This window comes from Lissotriton vulgaris, chromosome 4_1 (assembly GCF_964263255.1).
Source record: "Lissotriton vulgaris chromosome 4_1, aLisVul1.2, whole genome shotgun sequence".
NCBI lineage: Eukaryota > Metazoa > Chordata > Amphibia > Caudata > Salamandridae > Lissotriton > Lissotriton vulgaris.
Window position 1 is genome coordinate 568178316 of NC_141691.1, and position 18397 is coordinate 568196712.

Consider the following 18397-nt stretch of genomic DNA (forward strand, 5'->3'; position numbering starts at 1 on the left):
GTCTAGTGGAGAACCGCTTTTAATTGACTGAAAAACAGAGGAGAGAGTGTCTTTTGTGATTGGGCGAACATGTCCAAATTGGCCTTGGGTTGCTGTGATACTGACCGGGGAGGTTCAAGTTGGTCAGTAGTGTTGTGCAGGGGAAGATGTTTCAGAATTTTTTGAATTTTCAGGTCAAAGAACTCGGCTAGCTCATTACAGCGGCTGTCCGAAGGGTCCACGGGGCAAGGGGGGTCCGGTATTTTTAAGAGTTTTTTTGCAATTTGGAAAGTTTCTCTTGACGAGTTGGCGGAAGATCTAATTTTTTCTTCAAAGAAAACGTTAACGCCCGAGTTAGATCCTAAGATGGCCACCTTCCAGGCAAAATTCATGAAGGACCCGCGCAAGGGCATCGACCGCTCTTGGCGGTCATGCCAAGACAAGCTGTTAGACGCGGTGGGACCCGCAACGAAGATCCTCGACATGGCGGAGGAAGCTAAGGCCACTGGCGCTGTCATTTCGCCTGAGGTCCTGTCAAACTGGGCGCAGCGAGTCATAATATTTCGAGGGAACGCCAACTGCGCTCTGTCAAAGGAGCGCAGACGGTCACTGCTAATCAAACTGGACACGAAGTTGGGGGATTTGGCTTCCTCAGAGGCGGGCGAGGTAGCCCGAGGGGGACTCTTTGGGGAGCCATTCATCAAGGAGCAGGGCAAATTCGTATCCACTTTTACATTGTTGGATAAGGCCCAGTCCAACATTAAGCGTGTCTTTCAGCAACGTTTCTCCCAAGGGGCCGGTCTTTGTAGGGGCCGCTCGACCGGCCGTGGTGGGTAGAATGCCAACAATAGAGGGCAAGGCTCCGGTAGAGGACAATATCAGACCTCAGCCAATTTTAACAATTTTTACCCCACGCGAGGACAACGCTTCGGCGGTCTGGGTTTCAGGAAGAAATCCGGATCCACCAATTCTAACGGCCTTTTACGAGGAGTGGGTGTCTCTTACTGCGAACGCTTGGGTCTTGCAAACTGTTCGTGGTTTCCACATAGAGTTTTAAGATCTGCCCATCCAGGAGGGGTTCCCCGCCCCATAGTTTTTTCAGTCACCGACGCACAATTGATAGCCGAAGAGGTCTCAGAATTGCTTCGCAAGGGAGCCATTCATCAATCAACGCGCCACCCCTCGGGATTCCTCAGTAACGTTTTCCTGGAGGACAAGACGGACGGGGCAAGCGCCCGGTAATCAACCTCAAGGAGTTCAACAGGTGGCTGGTTTACCGGCATTTCAAAATGGAAGGGATCCACCTCCTGAGGGACATGCTCCTTCCTCGGGATTGGATGGTGAGGCTGGAACTCAAGGATGCTTATCTGGTGGTTCCCATACATCCCCCTCACAGTCGCTTCCTGCAGTTTTGCTGGAAGGACAGGGTGTTCGAGTTCACCGCCCTTCCTTTCGGACTTTCTTTGGCCCCGTGGTGCTTCACGAAGGTGCTGCATCCGGTGGTGGAATACCTGCGTGGGCAGGGTATTCGGATGATCGTTTATTTGGACGACATCCTCCTGATGGCCCAGTGTCCCGTGGTCTTGACCTCTCAACTTCAACAAGCGGACTCGCTCTTCCAGGACCTGGGCTTCATCATCAACAGTTCCAAATCGGTTCTAGTTCCGTGTCAGAAAGTCACCTTTCTGGGCTTTGTCATCGATTCCATAGGGGCTTCGCTCAGTCTGCCTTCACGAAAGATGGCCAAGATCCCGCATACGTTACACCAGACGATTACAAAAGACCGGACTTCTCTACGGCAGGTGGCCAGGGAGGTAGGGCTTCTGTCGTCCCACATCCAAGCGATTTTTCCAGGGCCTTTGCATTACAGAGCGCTCCAGCGGCTCAAGGCCCAGCATCTTTGGAAGGGCATGTCCTACGATCAGATGGTACCCCTCTCGGCGGTAATGAAGGAGGAAATGTCCTGGTGGCTGTCACACATGGAAGCGTGGAATGGTCGGGCGATCTTTGGGTCGATTCCGGACCTGGTCATAGAATCAGACGCCAGCAGGTCAGGCGGAGCGTGGTCTTCAGAAGAACAACAGTTGCACATCAACTGCTTGGAGCTTCTGGCCGGGTCTTTCGCAGTACGCTGCTGGACCAAGGACTCAGCGAAGTCCTGTGTACTCCTAAAAATGGACAACGTCTCAGCGGTTCGATACGTCAACCATCTGGGGGGGACCACGTTCCAGAGCTCTGGCAAATTTGGAGGAGTTCTGGGATTACTGCCTTGCACACCACATTTCGGTGACGGCAGAATACTTACCGGGGCAGGCAAATCTGGTGGCAGATTGGCACTCCAGGTGTCTCCGGGATATCAGCCAGTGGAAGCTGGACGTGCAAGTTTTCCAGTGGCTGAACGATCAATGGGGTCCGTTACCCATGGACCTGTTTGCGTCTCGACAGGATCATCAGCTTCCAAGGTTTTACAGCTAGAGGCCAGACCCTGTGGCGGAGGCCACGGACGCCGTTCTACAGGACTGGAGTCCAGAGAAACCCTTTGTGTTTCCTCCTTTCTCAATGGTGGTGCGGACGGCGGCCCAGGTTCGCCGTCAGGAGGTGGAGCTGGTGTTAGTCACACCATTCTGGAGGTCTCAAGTCTGGTTTCCGGTTCTTCTGGAACTTTCTTGGGATTCATCAATCCTACTCCCCCAGCTTCCTCACCTCCTGCTCAATCCGGATCGAGAGCCTAATCCTCTCATCGTTCAGGGTCCTCTCCGCCTCATGGCGTGGAGGCTTTCAGGCACCGTTGATCGCTCCCGGGCCTTTCGAGGTCAGCTGAAGGCTTGTTGTCCAAAGCCTGGGCAACCAGTACGACGAAGCGGTACAAATCCGCTTCGACTAAGTGGATGCGTTGGTGTCTTCGAAGGGATATGGATCCCCTGGTCGCAGGAGTCGTTCCCATCTTAATTTTTTGGCCGAATTGGCGACCAAGGGCCTTGCTTATAGAACAATCAACGCCATGCGTTCCGCTATTTCAGCAGGCCATCATCCGGTGGAAGGATCACCGGTGGGGGAACACCCATTTGTTTGTAGACTCTTGCGGGGCATTTGTCTCTCGTTGCCTCCGGAACCTAGGTATTCGGTTCTTTGGGACGTTAATGTGGTTTTATACCTCTTTTTGTCCTGGCAACCTAATAAGTATTTATCTTTGAAGGAACTTTAGGCAAAATTGGCTATGCTTTTGTGCTTAGTATCTTGCCGAAGAGTCTCAGATGTTCGTGCTCTGGACGTGTCATCACGGGTTTTTTCCCCCGGAGGGGGTTACTTTCACTGTGGGACGCCGCACAAAATCCGCGTCACGAATTATATCGTACCCGGCCTTTGTGGACGTCCCCAAATTGTGTGTTGTTCAGTGCTTGAAAGCCTATGAGGATACGACTCTAGACATTCGCCCACCGGGCGAACAACAATTACTGATTGCCCTGCGGAAACCACACAAAGCAGTCTCTTCCCCCACCATTGCCAGGTGGGTGCAATGGGTCATGCAAGAAGCAGGCATTGACACTAAACGTTTTGGAGCTCACTTTGCCAGGGGAGCCATGGTTTCTAAGGCTTTCTCTGTAGGAGCTCGTTTGGAGGATTTAATGCGAGCGGCCGATTGGTCCTCGGATTCCACATGCAAGAGGTTTTACTTTAAACCAGTGGTGTATCTGGCTCAGTTGGTGGTGAGTAAGCTTTAAACTAGCATAATCCGAGCCTCCGGTCCTGCCATAGAATCGAAATTTGCCTAGCTAACGTAACAGTAAGTTTCAATTCTATTAAGGACACGGAGGCGAGGATTAGCTCACCCAGGAGTTCGCCGGCGAAGAACCCTCCCGTATGGCAGTAAGTAACTAGGTTTACGATTGCTACACATCTAATGTTGGTTTTGATGCTGTTCCTCTGTTCTATGGCTGTAAATGGGGTTATTTTTACAACGCTTACGCTGTCGTTTTTTCTGCTAGGGAATGAAGGTTCCAAACAGGACCAATGAGTGGAGAACGTAATCTGAGCGAAGAAATAGGAGGAAGAGTAAGGAGGGACGGATTATCTACCCTTTATGGACACAGTAAAATGACTTCATTATGGACTGTTATGGCGGACTCATGGGAGTTGTAGTTCATCTCTGGATTTTTCAATATGTTTTTCTGGATGTTCTTTGTTTTGCATTAGTTGAAGCTTTTCTAAGGCTGCTGTGTTTTGATGGAATAATAAATTGCGAAGGAAGAAATGCATAATCCTCGCCTCCTTGTCCTTAATAGAATTGAAACTTACTGTTACGTTAGCTAGGCAAATTTCGATTCTCTATACTGATTCCTCTCTGTAGTGTTTTCTGTGAGTATCTGCACTTCTTTTTTAACGGACTTTATCTCTGTGCTTTGAACCCTATAATAACCTGTGTTAATTAACAGCAGCTGATTTGGAAGTAGGTATATAAAACCAATAAATGTAACCAATAAAAACATTTTTTTTACAACTATGATTTATTGGGTTTATCAGAACAAAGGATCATCCACTGAAATTTACATACAAATGACAGCTTAATAAATTTGGAGTGTAGCCTCGAACCTTCGCAGTCCTCCAGCATTTTTTGCATTTAAAATTGACAGTTAATAGTAAGCACTTCATATTCCCCAAAATGTATCATGTTTGCGGGGACACCCTCTGGCATCATAAACTGGCTGCTCCTGGCGTGCACACTAGTCGCTGCCCCTAACCAGGCCACCAGGGAGGGTTGTTTAGGATGCTTCCATAGTCAAGCAATCTCTCACTTGGCCACCAGGGATGTCACCCCTATAAAAAAATCCTTTCAGAGCAGGACTCACCACTCCCTCAAAGAGACCAAGGAGCGCCTTCTCTGGGGCCCAGGTCAACCTGGTGGCCCAGCACCGGAGATCTCATGCACCAGCCCGCTCCAGAATTATGCTAAACCTATACCTCTTAACATTGCGGAGGACCACAGACCTCCTAATACAGTCAAAAAGACCATTCACATGCCAAGAGAGGACTCTATTAGGGAGAAGGAATAGAACATGAAAAAGCAGGTCCAGACTTCTCAAGAACGGAACTAGGACATTGTACAGCTGTTCGAGACTCTGCCCACCATCAGAGCCAGTGCAGTGAAGAGCTTGTGTGTTGAAAACCTAAAAGGAAAACTATTCAAAACCACATTCCCTTTTGAAACAACATACCCCCCCTCACCACCCCATATATCCACCCTGGAAGCATCTGTTGCCCATATTAAGAACATTTACAACTAAGTTATGGGGGGTGTTAGACAGAGACCCGGAGGGTCGGCCGAGTACAGGGGGAGAGGCCTCCGGTGAGGGCCTTCTCCGGTGATCGTACAGACAAGTAACTTCCCCCCCACAGATGGACACCACACAAAGATGAGTTCTGCACACTTTATATAGAAATCTTGAGGCAAGGTGATAATGATACAGCGGGACCAGGATACGAGGATCCTGACAATTCTAGTCTCTTTGGGGAAAAGGGGTAGCGGGACAGTCTTAGTACCGGTCCGGCACGGGAGCAGTTGGAGATGGAGCTCACAATCCTCGAGCTGGGGAGTTCGCAAGGATGGGCCGCGGCAGCGCCAGCAGGCTTCGACGATGGTTCACAAGGAGAAGCCGCGGCAGTGCCAGCAGGCTTGGACGATGGTTCACGATGAAGAGGGCCGCGGCAGCGCCAGCAGGCTTCGAAGATGGTTTCACGATGGATAGGGCCGCGGCAGCGCCAGCAGGCTTCGAAGATGGTTTCACGACGAAAAGGGCAGCGGCAGCGCCAGCAGGCTTCGAAGATGGTTTCACAACGAAAAGGGCCGCGGCAGCGCCAGCAGGCTTCGAAGATGGTTTCACGATGAAGAGGGCCGCGGCAGCGCCAGCAGGCTTCGAAGATGGTTCACAAGAAGGAGCCGCTGCAGCGCCAGCAGGCCTCCAAGGATGAGTTCGTCTCGGTGTCTCTCGACTCCAGGATACAACTGCCTTCCTGTTCTGGAGCTGCCCCAGTTATAGGTCTGGCGCCCTTTGATGCCCGGACCCTCGCACTTTGGGGTCGGGAGGTCTGGGATGAGGGAGTCCAGACACCCAGCAGGGGGGTGGAGCCAGCGCCCGGGGAGGCTGGGTGCGATCGACACCTGGCGGAGGAGAGCCATCGACACTCCTTCTCCCATTGACCTGCCAAGTGGTCTCTTCACCCCCTGGGTGGATGGTGGTGCCTCGATGTCGGGGCCTGGCCAGGCCCGGGGTTGGGGTCGATCCGAGACCACGCGGCCTTGTCGTGTAGTGTCCAAAATGGCGGCTGGGCCGGGGGCAGGGGTGCTGAAAGGGGCCCGGGCCAGCCGATACCGGGGGGTTCAGGAGCTGGCGTCCCGTTGGTGACGGGCCGTGGGTTGCCCCGGTGGGTCGCCGGGATGGTTCTTGTTGAGGACATAGGAGGGGCAGGGGTCCGGGCCCCGCCATGCGGGGAGGGACGGGGCCTTCCATGAGGCCTGTCCAACATGCGTCCCCCCAGCTGAAGGCAAGGAGAGTCACCCATCTCCTTGGGTACTCTCCTCGCCGAGGCGGAAGAAGCGTGACAGGCCGTCTGCGTTGGTGTGGTCTTGGCCTGGACGATGCTCCACAGTGAAGTCCATCCCCTGCAGGGAGATGGACCAGCGCAACAACTTTGGGTTCTCTCCCCGCATCTGCATTAGCCATTGCAGGGGGCGGTGATCTGTTTGCACCCGGAAGTGGGTACCGAAGAGATAGGGCCGGAGCTTCTTGAGGGCCCACACCACGGCGAAGGCCTTCCGTTCGATGGTGCTCCAGCGCTGCTCTTGGGCCAGCAGGCGTCGGCTGATGAAGGCCACTGGTTGGTCAACTCCCTCGGTGTTGAGTTGGGAGAGGACGGCCCCCACGCCATGATCTGAGGCGTCTGTCTGTACTATGAACTCCCAGCTGAAGTCGGGGGCCTGGAGCACGGGGGCGGTGCACATGGCGGACTTTAATTTCTCAAAAGCCGCCTGGCATTCAGGAGTCCAGTTGACGTTTTTGGGGTTCTTCTTGGATGCGAGTTCCGTGAGGGGCCCCACAATGCTGCCATAGTCTTTTACAAAGCGCCGGTAGTACCCGGTGAGCCCCAAGAAGGCTCGGACCTCTGTTTGGGTGACCGCAGGTTCCCAGGCCTGAATGGCAGCGATCTTGAGCTGGACGGGGGCCACCAGGCCACTTCCCACTTGGTGTCCCAGGTAGGTCACGGACCCTTGGCCAATCTGGCACTTGCTGGCTTTGATGGTCAGCCCGGCCTGCCGGAGGGCGTTCAGGACCTCCTGGAGGTGGTGGAGGTGTTCTGCCCAGTGGCGACTGTACACAGCAATATCGTCCAGATAGGCGGCACTGAATTCCTTGAGGCCCGCCAGTACCTGGTTCACGAGTCTCTGGAAGGTGGCGGGGGCGTTTTTCATGCCGAATGGCATCACCTTGAAGTGGTAGTGGCCATCCGGGGTAGAGAAGGCGGATCGCTCTTGGGCCCCTGGGGTGAGGCCGATCTGCCAATAGCCCGCTGTCAAGTCGAAGATGCTCAGGTAGCGGGCCGCCCCCATGCGGTCAATCAGCTCATCTGCCCGGGGGATGGGATGAGCGTCGGTCCTGGTAACGGCGTTCAGACCCCGATAGTCCACACAGAACCTGAGCTCAGGGGCGACGCCCGGGGCGGCAGCCTTGGGGACCAGCACGACCGGGCTGGCCCAGGGGCTGTCAGATGGCTCGATCACTCCCAGAGCCAGCATTTTGGAGACTTCTGTCTGGATGCAGGCGCGCACTCGATCCGGCACTCGGTACGCCCTGTGTCGGATAGGGGGGCTATCCCCGTTATCTACGTCGTGAAGGCACCAGGGGGTGACCCCGGGGATGAGGGAAAACAGGTCGGCAAATGGGAGCAGAAGGTCTCGACAGTCTTGGTGTTGCTCTGGGGATAAGGCATCGGAGAGTCTGACCCCTTCCACGGAGCCGTCCTTTTCGAGCATTTTCAGCAGGTCAGGGAGGGGCTCGGAGTCTTCTTCAGTCCCGCTGTCGGTAGCCATCAGGAGGCTAAGTTCCGAGCGCACGAAGTGGGGTTTGAGTCTGTTGGCGTGGAGGACCCGTAGGGGGTTCCGGGGTGACTCCATGTCGATCAGGTAGGTGACTGGACCCTTGCGGTCTACTACTTTGAAGGGCCCCATCCATTTGTCCTGTAGGGCGCAAGGTTCAACCGGGGACATCACCCAGACCTGTTGTCCCAGCTCGAACTCGATGGAGGAGGCATGCTGATCATACCATCGCTTCATGTCTTCTTGACTGGCTTCAAGGTTGGCCTTGGCAAGTTCCCTGAATCGCCAGGTCTGGTTACGGAGGGTCAGGAGGTACTTGTATACATCCGGAGGAGTCTTCTGAGGGGCCAGCAGGCTTCGAAGATGGTTTCACGGCGAAGAGGGCCGCGGCAGCGCCAGCAGGCTTCGAAGATGGTTCACAAGAAGGAGCCGCAGCAGCGCCAGCAGGCCTCCAAGGATGAGTTCGTCTCGGTGTCTCTCGACTCCAGGATACAACTGCCTTCCTGTTCTGGAGCTGCCTCAGTTATAGGTCTGGCGCCCTTTGATGTCCGGACCCTCGCACTTGGAGGTCGGGAGGTCCGGGATGAGGGAGTCCAGACACCCAGCAGAGGGGTGGAGCCAGCGCCCGGGGAGGCTGGGGGCGATCGACACCTGGCGGAGGAGGGCAATCGACACCTGGCGGAGGAGGGCAATCGACACCTGGCGGAGGAGAGCCATCGACACTCCTTCTCCCATTGACCTGCCAAGTGGTCTCTTCACCCCCTGGGTGGATGGTGGTGCCTCGATGTCGGGGCCTGGCCAGGCCCGGGGTTGGGGTCGATCCGAGGCCACGCGGCCTTGTCGTGTAGTGTCCAAAATGGCGGCTGGGCCGGGGGCAGAGGTGCTGAAAGGGGCCCGGGGCAGCCGATACCGGGGGGTTCAGGAGCTGGGGTCCCGTTGGTGACGGGCCGTGGGTTGCCCCGGTGGGTCGCCGGGATGGTTCTTGTTGAGGACATAGGAGGGGCAGGGGTCCGGGCCCCGCCATGCGGGGAGGGACGGGGCCTTCCATGAGGCCTGTCCAACAGGGAGGGGGGGTTGGGTCAGAAAACACATGGTCACAAAGCCCATTTGCACATGGAGGATAATCTTCCCTGACAGCAATATTTGACAAGCTAGAGAGGAGCCCAAAAAACACAGCACCCAGCGAAAGAACAACTTCCCACTGCCAACCAGTTTGGCTGTCAGGCCATTAGTAGTGCGTTATTACCTGTGGTGGACCACATATGTTCCATCATCTCAGAGCGAGGCCTTAAGGTCTTTGCTGGTGCTCGCCGGGCCATTGGGTTAGTGAGCTGGGCAGGCTCTCTGTGGATTTGAAGAGCACCAGAGTGTCAGAAAAGGACGCCTCCTAGTCCGCTGGATAGTGTTCTGGATGCTGGAGGTGGGCTAATCAAGGCTCGCACCCAGCACCATGATGGTCCAGTCTTCCGAGATCTGGTGCGCCGTTTACGGGGGCTCGGGCCGGAAGCGGCTGTCGGCACTCCCTCGTGTCGGAATCCCCCTGCCCCCCCCCCCCCCCCCCCAAGCCCAGCAAACGAGGTGGTCGCTGCTCTATCGCCCACTCCCAAGCCTGCTCCGGAGTATCGCAGAAATAGGTGGTGGATGCAAAGATGACTAAGGTAGGCCAGTAGAGCAGCATGTAGCAGATGTTAAGTGCCCATAGTTTCTGTTTGACCTCCTCGAATGAGCAGCTGCGCTGCTGGACTGCTTTAGTACAGTCCGGAAAGATCAGAATTTTCGCATTGGAGTACCACAGGTCTGGTCGCGTTTGGGTCTCTTGGAGGATGGAATCCTGGTCTCGGTGGTTGAGAATGCGTGCCACCACCAGCCCGGTTGGGGAGGCTTCAAGGTTCAGTGCTCGATGCACACGCTTCACGACAAAACAGTGGGATAACTGGTCATCTAAAATCCAGGACTGGAAACACTCCTCTAGAAGATAGTCCATTCTGGAGCCATCCATCCCCTCCGGCAAGTCAAGCAGGTGCAGGCTGTTACCCCTCGATCGATTGTCAGCACCCCGACCCACTCGTCCAGAGCCGCCACTATGGACAAGAGTCGAGAGACCTGCTGGTTGAGAGGGCCCACCTCCTCCTCAGTTGTTGATATTTGCGTCTCAGCTTCAGTAAATCAAACAGCCACTTTGCAGAGATCTTGCCATAAGAGGGAAAGGTCTATCCGGATACCACCTACTTTGGACTGAACCACCTGCCTGGAGTCCTGCATCGCTTTAAGGATGGAAGCCAGGTCTACAGGGAGTGTGGCCAGAACATTAGGCAAGAACCCCTCCTCCCCCCCCCCCCCCCCCCCCCCCCCCCACAGTGCCCCTGTCGGACACCGACGAGGTGTACTAGTCAATCTTAGTTTGGGTTGCTTTAGAATGAGGGGGGCTGTCCCGTCCCATCCAACTGCAAGGTGTCAACCACAGTGGAATGGAAGGATGCCAAGTAGCCGCCTGCTCGTCCCAAGGCAGCACAAGCAGCCTGCTCCACTGCAGTCAAAAGACTGTCCACCGGTACTGGGATTGTCGCCCGCACAGTCCAACCAAGGTGAGGCCAGGCAACCAGGAAAGGCAGAAGATATTGCCACCGACTCGCTTGCCACAGGGCAGCACGAGTAGTCAGTGGCTAGCCGTCGGCGGGAGGAGTTCTCAACGCAATTTAGACGTAGAAATCAGGTCGCGGAGCAGTCCAAATCAAACAAATTTACATTTATGAAATAGTCATCTAATGAGTGCAGAATGATTCTAACTTTATCCTTCAGTTTTAGTACTGAGCCTTGTGTTTGGCAGACCATCTATTGTCTTTAGATAGAGTCTGGAACATTTGCAATGCATCTTTAACTACTAATCAGAGTTCTAAATTCTGCCTATTCTTTAGGAATACTCACAAATTCTGTGGGTTTTAAGTCCCAGAGAATACATAATAAAAGTGATGACTCTGCAAGTAATCCTTGGTCTAGCCTGACCAAAAATGCATCCAACCAATTAACATCTGTAAAAAGCCCTAAAAAAACATGCTAAGGGACACTGTTGAGATACATTTGCTCTACAACTACTGCTATCCTGGAGAGGAATGAAGAAAGTAAAATGTCAGTGTTGAGAATAAAGATACAAATGTACAAGTGACATTGTCAAAGGATTGTCTGACAAAACAAAACATTTCAAACACCAGATTTCTTTTCGATGATAACAAAATTATGATGTAACATCATACAACTTGTGGGTAGGCAATAAAATGTGTTAATTACCTGACCCAACATTCCATTTCTCAGCCCAAGACACGTAATTGAGTCATGAAAAATGAGTTATATGTCAGCCAAACATTCAATACAAACTTTCAGAAAGCTCCCCAAAAAAAATTGTGATTGCGGCACTTGGGACTTTCTCTAATCTGCATAGCATGCTCATGCAGCCCTTTCTCTTTCCCAGCTGACACCTTTAGTGCCTAGGCTATTCCTAGTTTTTCACTTTCAGCTGTGCGCTGGGTCACACATTCCCTATTCCACCCTTCTGCTTACCAAAGGTCCCTCCAGTCATCCCAAATACCAGCCTTTCTTCATTTACTTTTCTGTCACTTCACAGCCCAAGCTGAAATTTTTACCTTGAAACTCCCAAGCCCCTGCCCGACGGAGAGCTGGGAGAAGAGTGATCAAGGGACATGGAGAGGCAACTAAGAGAGAAGATGTACACCGCTGCCTTCATCTGCTAGCTACTGAAAATTGAGCTTGCAAAGTATATTTGGAACAGAAGCTAAGCATTCTGACTGGCTGAGAGGATCCCTACAATTGTATTTGGGGTGCTAATACATAGTGCAAATCATGTAGTGCATTGAAAAAAGTGAGCAATATGGTTTATAGTTACCTTAATTCTTGAACTTGAATCAGAACCCCGATGGCCTCTTCATACTTTCTAATGGCAGTAGCATAGCGACAACTTTTGAAATCCTGATTCCCAGCGGCTTTAAGCATCTCAGCATATGCAAACGGGTCCATGCTTTCAAAACAAAGGAAAAAGACAAACACTCAATGCATCTACAAATATATTCACCACTGCATAGTTTGGAATTTCAAGAGACATTCTTGACAACTTTGTTCAGTTTCTGAAGACACTTTCAGCCTTGCTATTGTTCAGTAATATATTTAAGACTACTGTTTATCACGTGCTTTGGTTTAAATGTAGTGACATATGTTAATTAATACTTCAACGTTAGCCACTCAATGATTATTTATTTTAAAAGATATAATTGTGTAGTAGCAAATTATCCAAGGGCGTCAGAGCGCAATGCATAACATAGAAGCAGAATGATTACAGTAATATATACATTGAGCAGGCAACATTAACACAAAGAATGTTAGAAAGTTGAATTAATTAGGTTATGCTAAAATTGATGGGTTTGCATTTCTCTAAAGTCATTTCGAAACCACAGATTTAGCCTTCAACTTTTGAAACGTGATCTCAAATGAATCTTCTGCTGAAAGAGCAGGTATAGTGCCACTAAAATGCAGTGTCTCTACTCTTAAAGGTGTTGGTAGGTGTTGTATTTTGAATGTGTTTATTATTAAGATTCTGTTTCCATGCAGGCATGCAGTCCATGTATTCTATTACTGGAATCTAGATTGTGGATTCCAATACGGGAGGGGCTGTTACTGCAGAAGGCAGCTGCTGGGGGTTGCTCCATTCAACTTAAATAAACTTCCTCTTAAATCTACCATATCTCAGTGTCTTCAAAAATGGCGACGAGGATGGGATTTGGAGAATCTTGAGGAGTTTTCTGGAAACTTTTGAGGAAGTTTGGTGAATTTTGGGGCAAATATTAGGATTATCGTTAAAGCACAATTTTTTTTCGCGCAAACAAGCTCATGGAGAGAAGGTTGAGCAGTATGTTTCTTCTTTGAGAAGATTGGCAAATACCTGCACGTTCAAGGATTTAAGGGGTGAAATAATAAGAGATCAGATGATCAATGCCACCAACAATAAAAACATTCAGGAAAAGCTGCTTGATTTGATTGATCCAACCTTGGAAAAGGCCATCAGTATTGCCAAACGCATTGAGAACTCATCTGTGTATGTTAAGGAATTGGCTGTTTCGGATTCCAAGAGTGAAACTGATTCATCGAAGGTTTGCAAAATAGAGGACAAACCTATCAAAACCAAGACGTCAGAAGCGGTTAAAGTGGACCAGAAAAAAGTTCATCCCTTTAGTACTAATCAATTGTGTTACAGGTGTGGCAGCAATAGACATTCATCAGGTGCCATGCATTGTCCAGCTGCTAAAAGCAGATGTTACAAATGTAAATGAATTAAGCACTATTCTAGGGTTTGTAAATCTTCTAATGTATTCCAACCAAAACCTAGTGTCAATACTATTGAAGACAGAGTGCATAATGATGGGGGGGGATAGTGATATAGAGGTGTATATGATTGAGGAAATAGACGACATTGATAATGGTGAATACTATAACCCTCCCAAATGTGACATTCTAGTTGATAACAAGAATGCGGTGATGTGGGCTGATTCGTGTTCACCGTTCACTATCATTTGTAAACAGATTTGGATGGATTTGAGTTCATGTGATCTAACTAAACCTGATGTGAGTCCTGTGGGGTACTGTGAACAGAGGTTACCTGTCATAGGATATTTTATATCGAAAATCAGGTTCCATGATAGACAAACAGAGGCCAAAATATAAGTTGTAGAGAAAGGCAAATCGTTATTGGGTTGGAGGGAGCAAAAAGCCTTGGACATCACTTTAAATCCAAATCATCCCATGCAAGTGTTATTAACTGGACAAGAGGGTGACAATCCTTGTGTATCTAAATTTCCTAATTTATTTAGACAACAGTTGGGGTGTTTACGGAAGTTTAGACATCGCATCATTCTTAAGTCTAACGCCATTCCCAAGGTACATAAGGTACGCAATGTTACATTGTCTTTAAGGATTCCTTTGAAACAGGAGTTAGAAAGGTTGTGCAATGAAGGCATTATTGAGCCGATTGAGGCTTCCGAGTGGCTTAGTCCCATCGTGATCGCACACAAACCTAAGGGAAGTATTAGGATGTGTGTGGATTTAAGGAATTTAAACGATAATATTTGCGTGGACCGGTTTCTATTACCGCACATAAATGACATGTTAGCTAGTGTAGACAATGCCAAGTTTTTCTCCACTTTAGATTTATCTAGCGCTTACCATCAAGTGCAGTTACAGTCTGAATCGAAACATTTAACATCTTTTATTACCCCTGAAGGTGCATATCGTTTTGTGCACATGCCATTTGGTTTGGCATCTGCTTCGGCTGTCTTCCAGTGAATCATCCAGACCGTCCTGAAAGACATCTCTAAAGTTCTTGTCTTTCAGGATGATATTCTGGTGTGGGGAAAAGACAAGGAGGAACATGATGAGATTTTGACAGTTGTATTAAACAGACTTCTATTGGCAGGTTTAACTATAAATTTAGAAAAATTTACATTTAGTCAAACCAAGGTAGATTATCTAGGCCACACTTTAGATCAAGATGGTATTAAGCCTAAATTTAAGTTAGTTGAGGATCTAGAAAATGCACCTACTCCTACCAACAAGGACCAATTACGGTCATTCTTGGGATTGGCCGAATATTATTCCAGATTTATACGCAATTTTGCTGATTGTGTTTTTCCACCAAGAGAATTAATGAAAAAGAAGACCACTTTTTGTTGGTCTGATAAATGTCAGGCTACTTTTGATGTGGTAAAAAAAGCTGTAGCTAAGGCGACTGCTCTGAAACCTTTCAATGTCAATAAGTGCATAATAGTAACAGACGCTAGTGGATATGGTCTGGGTGCTGTTCTGTTGCAAGTACATGAGGGCAAAGAAAGAGTGATGCGTTTGCTTCAAGGACGTTGAAAGGAGCTGAAAGCACGTATTCCACCATTGAGAAGGAGGCGTTAGCATGTTGGTGGGGGGGCATCGTTTTCGGAATATTGTTTGGGGTAGGTGTTTTGATTTACATACAGATCACAAGCCATTGATTGATATTTTTTCTACTACTGGAGCCATGAGGGCATCCACGTATTGCTAAATGGAGTTATCGTCTTCAGGATTACAATTTTCGCATTAAGTATGATCCAGGGGTAAGAAATGTTAATGCAGATTTTTTTGTCTAGCCTTCCAGTGGAGAAGAAGGAGATTACGGAGGGGGACTTAGATGAAGAGGATTGGATTGTGGCTAGTCTGTGTGATGTGTGTCAGGCAATTGATGAGTCAGAGTGGAAGAGTGCCATTCTCAGTGATTGTGCAACCAAAGGTGTTATTGATGGTCTTCCTTTGGAGAGCGGTTGGAAGTCTCATGACTATTTATTGCCTTTTAAAGAGGTCTGGATTGATTTATCTGTGGTGGATGGTATTTTGAGACGAGGTGATAAGTTGGTTGTTCCAGTTGGTATGAGGTCAAGGTTACTTCATTTGTTGCATGAGGGTCACAGTGGGATGTCAGCAATGAAAAGGAAGGCTAGAGAAGATTTCTGGTGGCCTGGAATGGATAAGGGAATTGAAAGATTTGTCAGGGATTGCGTGGAGTGTTCATTGAGTGATAAAACCCATACTGTTCAGGAGTCGTCCATCCATCATATGGATTGGCCAAAGCACCCATGGGAAAGGTTGTCTATAGACATTTGTGGGCCATTTGATATATTGGGATGTAGTAATAGATTTGCTATTGTATTAATGGATTACTACTCTAAATGGCCGGAAGTAACTTTTGTTAGGGAGGTCAAGTCTGATTCAGTTATTGATTTTTGCGAGGAGATTTATCGCAGGAAAGGTTGCCCTGCGGAGATTATATCTGATAATGGTCCTCAGTTCATCTTGCATGAATTCAGCAAATATCTCAGAGTTTGGGGAATTAAACATTTGAGAACCCCTGTATATCATCCTAGTGGGAATGGTTTAATTGAACGTTTTTAATAGGGTTTTAAATGATTGTATTCAGATGGCTTTGCAAAATCAATCTGACTGGAAAGTAATGGTGAAAAAATGTTATGGAATTACAGAACTACCCCATATTCTGTCACAGGTGAAACTCCTTTTAGTTTATTGAAGGGAAGGGTTCCATGTTCGATTGCCGTTCCTGCCTGGATGGGTAGATGTGGTAGAAAAGTGGTGGATGATTTATGTGTTAGATCTAAAGTGGAGAAATATCAGAATTCCTATGAACAGAAACACAACAACAGAATAATAATCAAGAGCGCTAAGGAATTTCTTCTGGGTGAGTTTGTAAGAATTAAACTGGGTTGTACTCAACCGAAGGGTAATTCCAAATTATCTAATCCCAAGGAGGTTATTCAGGTCAAAGGTGTGTTTTTAAAACTTTCTGATGGAAAATGGTGGAATGCTAATCGGGTGGCAAGGTGTAATGAAACTGAGATCCGAGAGTGGATGAAGAAGGATGGGAGGGATTCTGCAAGTGGGGGTATTCTGCCTGATCAGGATGCTGGATTGGCTAGGTCATCAGGTACGCGTACAGATCAGGTTGATCATAGCTCGGTGGGGACCGAAGTACCAAGTTCACGCATTAAAATGTTACCTGTTAAACTCAGGTATTATTCATGTATGTAATTGTTATGGTATCGAGTATGTACATTCCTTATTTTGTTCCATGGGGTTAATTTTGGGGTTTTTGGGTTTTATTAAAGGGAAAGGATATATTGTATTTTGAATGTGTTTATTATTAAGATTCTGTTTCCATGCAGGCATGCATGCCATGTATTCTATTTTCTGGAATCTAGATTGTGGATTCCTGTACTGGAGGGGCTGTTACTGCAGAAGGCAGCTGCTGGGGGTTGCTCCATTCAACTTAAATAAACTTCCTCTTAAATCTACCCTATCTCAGTGTCTTCAAAAGTAGGTTCTCACACTTCCCACCAGTGCGAATTACAGCTGCTTAATGAAGCAAAGTAGGTGTTAACAGACTTCAGCCCACGCAATCCTTACCATGTTCTGAACTGGAAACAGTAAAATATTACAAACAGGAAAAGGGGAAAAGCGAAGGAGCGACACATAAATCAATCATCCATTGCAAACTGGTTATTTACTGCCCAACACCAACCGGCACACAGACCCACAGGAATAACAAACACACATCTAGGTTAGGATGAGAATGGAAAATGTGCCGGTCCTAGATTCACCATTGTACTAATGTAAAGAGTAAACATTTGGCAACGGGTTCTACTCTTGAGTTCCTTCAGAATTGTGCACAAACACCAGACAGTCAGGAGCACTAGTAACACCACCACTGGACATTACCTCCAGATCTAAGGTTACAATGGAAAAGAATTAGCAGTCAAATTTGTTACTGTACCCTTTTGCCGATTTCCCCCCCTCATCCGTACTAATGGCGCTTTATTTTACTACACATTTGGCTACTAAATTATGTCAGTCAGTGCTGTAGCAAGAGGGGGCAACAGGTCTCCTCTCTATCAAGGGACCAGAGTCCCAGCATTGAGAAGCCTCTGAAAGAAGACCCTAAAAGGCAGATTCAGTGTGTTTAATTGAATGTAATTTGCGTGATCAGGATATAACAGTATTTCAGATGTCTCAAACAGTTCCAAATAAGGTGTAAGTAAGTAGCTTATTGTTACAAAGATGAACGGTAGGAACTCCAGACGTAGTCATGAGGTAAGTTTCATGTAGAGGTTTATTCTATCTGAGATGGAAGATGGTATATTCAAGTCTAATTCAAGGCCCCACCAGGAGCAGGTTCTTTGCTGCTCAGCCCTCAGTCTCCAACTGTCTTTTCTCTCACAACCAGGCACACCAACATTCTGCTCTCACATCATCATTCTAACATTCCAGTACACATTCATACAGGCTGAGCAGCAAGAAAAGGAGAACAAAGTACAACACTTATCTAGCCATGTTTTATCTTGGCATTCTAGCACTTCTAGGTCTGCATTTAGTTTGAGAAAAGGAAAAATACAGGTATACAATGTAATGGAAAAGGCAGGACTGGTTAAATGACGCATTTTGGACATATGACAATTGAGCACTCCAATACATTATGCAAGAATAAAATGTTGTTCATAGTTGTATTATGCCGTAGTGTGCGACTCAGATCTACACCAATAATCCTGTTGCTATTCTGAAACTTGGATAATTTTTCCAGGATATCATGTCTCAAGTTTAACATTGAAAAATAATAGGTATTACGCTATCTGCAGGATTTCAGTATACAGGTAATTATGCTCACTGTGAAACTTTTCTATTTATGCTGCTCGCTTTGAACTTGGTAGTTTTAGGTCATCAAAATGTTCAATAGGC

At 48.6% G+C, this 18397-nt stretch overlaps 1 protein-coding gene across 3 annotated transcripts in view; it reads right to left on the reverse strand.

The window, feature by feature from the left end:
- The window catches only part of TRANK1 (tetratricopeptide repeat and ankyrin repeat containing 1), a 1005982-nt gene that overhangs the window by 903995 nt on the left and 83590 nt on the right, over positions 1–18397 (reverse strand). For all 3 annotated transcript variants that reach the window (XM_086964756.1, XM_086964757.1, XM_086964755.1), the window contains one exon: positions 11967–12098. In XM_086964756.1, coding sequence (XP_086820882.1) covers positions 11967–12097 — 131 coding nt within the window. In that variant the 5' untranslated portion in view covers position 12098. The remainder of the gene's footprint in view (positions 1–11966; positions 12099–18397) is intronic.